This window comes from Hetaerina americana, unplaced genomic scaffold, assembly GCF_022747635.1.
Source record: "Hetaerina americana unplaced genomic scaffold, ioHetAmer1.1.p SCAF_1, whole genome shotgun sequence".
In the NCBI taxonomy this organism is placed as follows: Eukaryota; Metazoa; Arthropoda; class Insecta; order Odonata; family Calopterygidae; genus Hetaerina; species Hetaerina americana.
The window spans coordinates 18,534,949-18,545,023 of NW_027286069.1; the positions used below are offsets into that span (position 1 = coordinate 18,534,949).

At 38.4% G+C, this 10,075-nt stretch overlaps 1 protein-coding gene across 1 annotated transcript in view; it reads right to left on the reverse strand.

The window, feature by feature from the left end:
• LOC139696888 (zinc finger protein Gfi-1-like) overlaps nucleotides 1-9,451 on the reverse strand; it is a 141,308-nt gene extending 131,857 nt beyond the window's left edge. The window contains exon 1 of the mRNA XM_071595772.1: nucleotides 8,980-9,451. Coding sequence (XP_071451873.1) covers nucleotides 8,980-9,451 — 472 coding nt within the window. The remainder of the gene's footprint in view (nucleotides 1-8,979) is intronic.
• Between the last annotated feature and the right edge of the window lie 624 nt (nucleotides 9,452-10,075).

A 10,075-nucleotide genomic window follows, 5' to 3' on the forward strand; every position in this document is an offset into this window, starting at 1 on the left:
GGGAAGCGGAGGGAGAGTAGGAAATCGTAAGGGTGGGGGAGTAGGGGGAATCTGCTCATGGAATGGGAGGAATATTTTACAGGGTCACATCTAATTATCCCGTTTGATTTACCAAGAGAGATAACTATCAGTAAACTTATACTCGTGTTGGCACGACAATATGAGTCTGGTTTCATTTATAATATGATGAAATTTATATGAAGGTATTCACTAAAAGGTATTAAAATCATTCAGTTACGTCATTTGGAAATGAAACCAGCGAGAACTATTTGTTGATATATTATTAATGTAGTTTTCCTAATATACAGAATTCATGTTTCGTGTCAAATTTCGCAATTTTTGGGAATTCAGAAATTTTTTATGTTTTGAATCCTTTTTGCCGAGATTTCTCTACCTGCAATGCGTTTGTTTTTTGCATTATTGTTTTTACCTTCGCATAGATTATTAGGGCGATTTTTTATCTCTATGGTGCAGAGAGAAAGATCCATTTGGGAATGTACTGGATGCTTATATTTGTGGTTATGCAGATAACTAACCACATCATCAAGAATGTATCATTTTTCATAATGCGAATGAACTCTCCTGACCTAATTAAGAATCGATAAAAATATTTCCTTTCCTCCATAAACTATGGAAAACGTTTTGCGGAAAATTTTTAGACGGTCATGAGTATGCAAATTGGTCAAGAAGGCAAGTCATTTTCTCTCTCTTCAGTTCAGTTTTTAAATTCAGTCCCATCGCTTTTGATTTCTCTAAAGTGCAACTCTGCCATGGACAAAAATCATTGGTCTAAAGATTTTAAAACAGGATAATATGTAAGATATCAATGATTTACCCAGCTAAAATTTATACCATTCTCAATACCAATTAAAACAAAATACTTCTTAGAATCAAGTGCTCTATTCATAGATCATATAAATTCAGGCTTCATTTCCTGAAAGTTGTATACTCTATGCTCATAACACGAGAGGGAACAACGAATTTGCATGACGATGTGGTGTCACTGTGACACTGTAACAAAATTTTCCGAGGAAAAGTACGTTGCTCCCATTACTATTATGACTCCATTCATATGATCGTTTTGATTTGGGAAAGGTAAATCAAAGTAACCGTAACGGTAGGGTTATGGATAATTGTCAAGAGAAATTAATCAAACATTTTTTTAACTTTACACCAAAATACTAAATGTCCCCATCGAAAATTAAGCATCTGGGGACAACTTACAGATATTAATTGGTAACTGAATATTTGCGATTATGCATATAAATAATTGTTCAATGGGAAACGATACATGTGTTAGCTAAAGCAAAACAGCATTAAAAAATAAACCATGACAAAATTCATGGTAGATATTCGAAAAATGTGGAGATATTAGTAGGAAATATTGTAAGGTAGTATTATGTTGATAAGGCCGTGATAGAAGGGAAACTTCTAGGTTAGCGGGGTAAGGGAGGAAAGAGGTTAGGGTTTTTTCTATAGCACAATGAGAAGCAAAAGGTAAAAGTAAATGATGAACGAAATAAAGCTTCGTGAGAGATTTGCACAATTCATAAGATGCAATCGTGAGCATCTGCACAGCCAAGGTCGTATATTAGTTATAACAGAAAAACACGAATTCTTCACACATTAAGGATTGAAATAATGGTTTGGTTAATGTTTGATAAAGTTTTACCGCAAAAATATTTTTGTCTAGTTTTACTTGTAGCCCTACCCGTGATGCCTCTGATTCCCCAGTTATCTCTATGCGGGTGACCTACAACGACGGTTAGGCACTTCGCTCGCAGGCACTGTCAGGGTCGCTCTATTTCTCTGAAAATCGATTGCTGGAAGATTGGTGCGGGATATAGATGGAAAGGAGGAGTAGGATATTTTGAACAAAGAGAAACGAAAGTGAATCAAAGAGAGGTTGGTGAGTTTTCTTCATTCTAAAATTTCTTATGCTCACATCTCTTTATATCAAATAATAGCTGCGAGCAGGTTGCTATGGCATGTGACCATTTGCCACATCTGCACCTTCGTATTTTTGGTACAAATATTGGTCACGAAGCTGTTCCTTCAGCGCTTACAAGGCATTACGCATAAGTCATTACATTAAAAACTGTTCTTCAGAATTGATGAATATTCAGATGATATTGATATAGATGCATTCCATCACTATTATAATTTGTATAGTCTCCTGTATTTACGCAACTGTGTTTTTTCACAAACTCGTTTTGCGTACTTAATTCAACTCTGATATTTTGTATAACGACGCAATTCAAGCGTAGTGCTTAGAATGTGTTGCAGCTTATTTTAGAATCCCGAGTTCATTTTTGGTCAGTGTCTATTACAAAGATTTCTACGTAATCACGGAAAATGCTATCATCTAGTTATTACAGCTTCCTGGGAAACCGTGTGAATCAATGAAGAATGAGCGTTTTAGACGGAACGAGAGTAAAAAGATATAATCTTTACTGGTAAATCCAAACCAATGTGTCATTTCCTCTGATGATCAAATTTTTACAAATATCATCAATCCACTTTTTACCCCAAGAAATATCTCCGCGTTATAGTCTACGGACACATCATGCTTTTATGTGACCTTCTGGTATGAAGAACCTCACCAATGCCATGAAAAAAAGTGCCATGAATTTTCCGAATGAATCGTGGTGCATAAAATCAAAGTTTTTCGAAGACGCACTCGAGTGAGCAGTATGAGATGCGTAGTGCGTTAACGGTTGAGAAGGCGGGGGACGAACGAGGGGGAAAAGGGCGAAAGACGAGGAAATGTATGCGGGAAGAAAGTTGAGATCGAGGGAAATTCTAACATCCATGGCAACTGGAGTCATTGCAAAGGCTAGGCAAACTAGGGGAGGAATTTCAAAAAGCTAGGAGTTCCACAGGAAAGAGCCGCGTTGAATATTCAGTCGCGTGGGAAGAGGAAGGAAGGCGGAGAGGATGATGGGATGTTTTTTGAGGAAGGAAAGGGGTAGTTGGGATAAGAAGGGAAGAGTTCGCGAGGGCGGAGAGGTCGTTCAGAAAACTTGTTGCCTTCAGGGTCATTGTCGCTTATTGCTCGGCCTCCAGCCTGGTCATTCAGTCTCTCTCTCCGAGCGAGACCGCGTCAGGGTGCGCGCTCACCCCTCCCCGCACCCCCCGTTTACTCCAGGCTACGTCCCTCTTCCATGGCCGTCCCTTCCCCTTCCTCCCTAGCGCGCATTATGCGGTCTCATCCTCGTGAGTACTCCCCCTCGAATGTTTCGCTCCCTGTACGCTTTTCCCCTTTTCGCTCGACTCCCTTTTTCCTTTCGCACCCCTCCTCCCCCATGGTTCCTTTGACCCTGCTGCAGCTCTCCATGTTCTTTCATTTGGCCCCTTCCCTTAGCTTCTGCCGCTGATGTCAAACTCGTGATATGTACCCCGAGGAAAGTGTGAGTTTTCGTCTTGATTGAGTTACGTTATTTTACTTGGCAACATAAAAAAGTGGGAAGTTGGAAACAATCGTAGGAAGAAGGAATCATGCTCATTAAGGGTGTGTACTGTCCTTCAATGTTGGAAGAGGGGATTCTTTGTCTTACGATGGTGACTCTCTGATACTTATCTTCACATGCATTTAAACCTGGCTCGATCGTGGCACATTATTTCAATCACGGTGTATGCGAGCATGTGTGTTCTTTAGATAGCCGATGAGAACCCACCGTGAAGAGGCATTCAGAAGCTGCAATCAATTTTGATGATTGGATAATTACTTCCCACTTATTCGTTCTTTTTATGCAGAGGAAATAATTTCATGAAAAACTTAATAAAAAAGAATGGAGGAGAAACTTTTGAAAATGTGCTTTTTAGCAAGAAATTTAGAATTTTATCCGGAAAGAAATTCTTCAAGAGATGGGAAAATATTGTTTCTGATAACCATGCTCGAAAAGTAAAAATGCCTCAAGGGTCTTATGTCTCTTAAGGTACTAAAAGTATCATAATTTTACACTTTCTTCTCCAAGTAGGTTAGAAAAATATTGAGAATTAGCAGGATGATAAGATCGCAATAGATGGGATAAAATTACAGGTATAAATCCTGTAGGTAGAAATCCAAATTTTTTCCATCTTCGATTAACAGCAAAGTTACCAGTTATTGGTATGATGCTATAATATGGCTGCAAATATGTCGTAAAAATAATGTTTTGGCAACGGGTGGAAGTAATTTTAACAATTTGAAATAATTATCATAATTTTATGTGAAATGTGTACCTTTTTCATGTTGTGAATTATTCATACTTCCGTATGGCGCGAGACGAATGGAAGTATGTATGTAAGCTATTTCGGCTTGGTGACATCGAATTTATGAGTGCTCTTCCGATGCCGATTAGCATTGGAACATGCTCCTCCTAAGTGTAAAATGCCTTCAGATCGTCTCTTTAAAAGAGACGAAGTCTGTTTTGAGGCGGCTCAGTGCGTAACCACTTATAATATGTGTTGGTTTTGTGCGTTTACTTCACCTTTTTATCTTAATTCCACAGTGAAAAGTGGATTTGGTGTAATTTTCGAACCATGGATCGTTTTGAGAAGGTTAAACTATTTTCTGCTTTCCTAAATCTATAAAACGTTCTTCCGTTTACAATCAGGTTGACTAAGAATTACGCAAGATGTGTGAAAAGCATATCTTTTGGTTTTCCTGAAAGAATGGCGCAGGAACATAAATCAGGATTTGAGGGATGACTGTCTTAGGAGGGTGTCACTTTATCACCTTAGCAAAGTTTGGCGTGAAAGAGGATGGCGGTTTGTTTGATCTAGGATGGAGTTTCACACGTAAGAGCCATATCGGAGACACCCACACTTCCTGTTACCGTCTTGTCTGCGACTTCTACCGATGATACTCTATCGACAAACGCGGTTGAGTTGCCTTGGAAGCTTTTTCTACGAGACTACAAACACATGCGTGGTAGTCCAGGTGTAGACCGCTGGACTACTGACCGGAAGACCCTGGTTCGAAATCTGGGGACGCCTCTCTGGGCACACTCAGTTTCACCAGAACTTCCAGGAAAAGTATCTGGCCCCCCTAGACTGATGCGTAAATTTCGCCGTTGGGCTTAATACTGGGTGAACTATACCATTACCAATATCAGATCTTCGGGTTGACAACTGAATAACTGTGTAACACACATATATATATATATATATATATATATATATATATATATATATATATATATATATATATATATATATATATATATATACACACACACATATATACTATATATATACATATATATATACACACACATATATATATATATACACCCACACACATATATATATACATATATACATATTAATGTATATATGTATATATATGTGTGTGTTATGAATATATATATATATATATATACATATATATATATATATATGTGTGTGTGTGTGTGTTTGCCGATTTTCTCTTGGAAGTATCGTAAAATCGATACCGGGCCCGGGCTTGTCTTTCGGTGTCACTCATGACGTCGCCAGCTGGATTTTTATTTTGTGAAAACAGATTTGGGAGGGAAATGGGTGCATTTTATTGAACACCTTTTTATAACCTGTTCGATAATTATTTCTCATCTCTCCCATTTTCCCCTTTGAAGATTACAAACAAAAGAATAAATCGATGAGCGGAAGAGATGAGAAAGATTTATTTGACCACGTTTCAGTCGCGGTATTTTTTGAAAAAGAAGAGCGGCATTCTTCGGCGCTTTAGAAGAAAGAACGTGGGAGGGTCCGGTGTCGACTCAGCGAATTTCTTCCCCGCGGCGCCCTGTGTCGACTTCGCCGATGTCCGGGTACGCGTGGAGAGATAACGGCAATCGCTTTCAATTCGAGTCCCATAAGCATGGAGTCATCGCCGTTAAATCTTCGGGGAAAATAGTGGGTGGTTTTAAGGCTTCATTTATTTATTCTTCGTGTAGATCGTTGAAATCACGCGAATAAAACGCGTGGAGGTTGATAAAAAGTAAGCATTTTTTCGTGAGGCGGTGTTTGTGTTACGGGGAAGATAAGAGACGCGTTATGGCTCTGCAAACGCATTGGGTTAGCTTTCCTGGATTTTCTCTCCTGTGTCATTGAAGGGCGGAATCGGATATCTCAATTTCGCTGGGAAGGGGGGATAGTAATAGGCCAGATATAAGGGCATAATCTTTATCCGAGGAATTTAACTGGTCACCGTTAATATTGCAGTTACTATCAAGGCCGATATGACTGTTCTCAAGGCTAAATGTAGTTTCTTCAAACGATTACCAATTTACGAGTAGAACTGTATCTATTTGGAGGCGAAGTTACAAAGGAAATGGGTTACAAAAAGAGTTTTTTTATCAATTTCGGGGATTATGAAATGCAATCTGATCTGTAAATTTTTGTTTGTAATAGTACTAGTAGTTGTAGTAGTTTGTAATTTCAGAGTCACAGAGGCAGTAATTTTGGTATACATATGTACTTGGCGCCTTTCGACAAGAGTAGGCAAATGCCGCCGCCTGGTTTCTCTCCACTCTTTATCCCTGATGGCGGAAATGACCTAAGCTGTCGGTCGCCTCCCCTAAATACTACTACTACTACGAAGCGTGAATATCTTCCGTGATATTTGTTAACCTTAATTATTTCGTAAAATCGTTATTTGACCAAGTTTTTTTATAAATTTTCCCCAGAACGAATGCGGGTGATCGAATCGATAGCTGTTCGCAATCTGCTGTGGTATCTCCCTGAAACGAGAATCATGTAATTCTTGTGTATGTAATATGAAAGTAAAAGAGCGTATAATTGGCAAATGTTATCAAAGATAGTCATTTATTTAATCTGTACTAGATATTCATAACTGTTTTTCGATAAACTGCATTTTATGAATTCCAGATACAAATATCTTACCAATGAATCACGTATATATTTTCAGTTTTATCAAGTCATGGAGGCTGTGCCTAATTCATGTTTTGTTGAGTACTGTGGTTTTAGTTAGATAATAGGTGATATACCGTACGAATTCGAGACATCATCTACGTCGCCCCTGCTATTTTTTATGAATCAAGCGATACTACGGGGTGAAGTCATTCATTTCCATTATGTCCATATCGCTTTAATTGCAGCTGAGTAATTGAAATAAATTTTGCCGAATGCTTCGTCGGCCATTCGCAAATCCGTTACCCGAAAGAGATGGACAGCCTCAAGGTTATAATGGTCAGTGAGGTGTAGTCTTAGCGTTATCGCCCTAACTCAGACATTTTTCTTGGAAATGACTCAACAATCGGACGCCTTTCTTTTAGTTGTTCAACGAGGCGTACGCGAGTTGCTATTAAAAGCAATCCCTCCATTCAGCTTTTCCACATCGGGATACATTCTTTTGTTAGCTTATTTAGCATAATCAAAATGATGTAGTGACCCGGGAAGAATCATCAAACCTTCAAACGCAATCTAAAAGACACGCTGCGCGTTCTGTAGCCGCTCTTTCATCCCATAGAAACGCTGAAGAAGTCAAGACCTTTGGGTGCTCTATTGAGGTTGATAAGGGTGAGCCGGGTCTTGATTTTACATATGCAACGGATGAGGTAATTGACTCTTGAAGTGAGGCTGAAATACGTGAAGCTCAAATTGGAACTCAAATTTGTTCATTAACTTAATAAACATTCAGCTTTTATTTTTCAATTTGAGTTAATTTATTTTCGAAAAATTTAGATAATTTGTTTTTCATAAAATTCCCGAAAGTGCATTCTAGTATGTAAAATTCGTACGAAAAGTGGTTTCGTGATTTTTTGTTATTCATTTGTAATAAACTAATAACTATGTATGAGCATAAATTTATCTATTCAAGGATTTTATCACAACATGCAATTGAACTTTACGTATAATAATTGAAATAATTAATGTGAATAATTAATTACATGGTCAAGTGTTACCATATATATTTTCTTCATTGGTATTGATGATTTAAATGATATTTTTAAATGCTCCTTGAGATGAAAGATATTTAATTCGTTAAAATAAACGATTCTAATGAGGAGTTATCATTTTTTACCTAATGTTATAACCGTTTAAATTTTGACTCCGTAGTTTAAAATGCCACATTTTTAATGAAGATATCAAAACAACAAGTTTAAGTCAGTTGAAGAAGCAGGAGTCCGTGTATTTTTAACCCCTTAACTCGGCAGCCAAACGGTCGCTCTTTACCGTACTAGGTATACCACACACCCTCATTATTTTAGTGTTTATTACTTAGTTATATGAATGAATATGGCGACTTTTTGAAATATCCCGGAGTGAGAAATATTTTATGCACGTCATAAAGTTCAAAATTAACCTTATTTCTTATAATAATATCTATAGACGGATTTTCAGCAATACGATATCCATATCATCATGAACAAGTTCAAGGGTTTATGAAATCGTGTCAGAAATTGTTGATTATTGAAAAAATACAATACTTTATTAGGTGATTTTCAACTTTTCCAAATGGCTTTTAAATTGGTATGAAAATAAAGACTAATTTATTTAATTGAAGGCTGATTTTAAAATAAGTGTATGATCTTAAAACCCTAAAAATATTGTTACAGTGTTAAACTTGAAACTATGATTAAATGAATCTACTGTGACATTTATTTTCAATTTGATCACCGGAAAATCGGTGAAATATTTATAATTAATCTGAAAAATCACGTTTAAATTAGAATAAAATATGCAGTTGGGTGAAATTATAGCTATTTCTTCAACATTCATAGGGTATTTGGTGGAATTATATTCTGAATTGGGGACATGCTTTACAATAAATAGAACTTTTAGGGATATAATTTTGCCCTTATACTAAATTCCGCTTGCGCCAAAAAAACATCGAATATGAAAATGAATATTGCATAAGTGACCAGTTATTTTTTACTGATTTCAATATCGTTCACCGCACGCTCTCATACCACCGCGAAGCATCCGGAGACAATCGAGAAAACTCCACTCTCCCATCACTGCCCAACCCAAAGCCGCCAATCTCGTACTAACCTCTGGTTCTCGGCACGACGGATGTTATTATCGGCTGGTACCTGGCACCCGCGTGTGGGGGGGAGTGGAAGTGCGGAGGAGGGCCCATGGTGGCGGGGAGTGGCGGGACGGCTGCCGGGTGGGATAGGAGGCCCCTCTCGTCCTCCCCGCTCCCCACCCCCGCCCGCCCCGTCTCCTCCTCGCCCTCGCACGCCCCCTCCGGGCCCCTCATCATCTCGACTCTGCCGCCGCGGAAGAAGGGCCTCATGGGGCCCTCCCAGGGGCCCCGCCCGCCGTGGGGTCCCATGGGAGATCCGTTGACCGCTGGGGAGGGGAAGAGGTGCGGCGGGGGTGCCCCCAGGAGCCCCACTCCCGGCCTCGCCCCAGGGGCCACTGGTCCTGAGAAAGGCAGGGAGAAAGAAGTTACTGTCGACACAAATCCACTTTCGGCAGAGGTGGAAGGGTGAGGGTGGCGGCAAGGGGGCGGGTTCATGGGGGGATGGGACTCCTGAGAGGAGGACGATGGTATAGGGGGGTTGGAGATAGGAGTATGATTTAGGAGGAACACCCCGATTAGATCATTATTATTATTTAATAGTGTTTACCGTCCAATCTGCATTAGCACATAAAAGGCCGGGGTCTTGTTACTAATAAGCTGAAGAACTATACGATAGTACGTGCATAAATAGATGTCTGTTAGGATTCCAGATGAAACCCCAGTGACGATTGTTTGTAGCAATGTCATTATTTGTCAATTGAGTCAGATATGTAATGTATTATTAAAGAAAATATCCCTCTCAGGGGTTGGCAGTCATATTTTTTTTCAAGCTCAGCTGGATTTGGCGGTACATATATTTTAGTAAAATATTTCAATAAATAAGTCTATTATATATTTAAATTGACGAAAGAAAGCAGCAGAAAACAAATAAACCATAACTATTTTATAGATATTATATATATATATATATATATATATATATATATATATATATATATATATATATATATATATATATATATATATATATACATACATTACAGAGAATCATATGGTAGCTCTTGTTAGTTAATCTCAAACAGGGATGGTTTTAATACTTTTTCCAGTCGTTTCAAATGT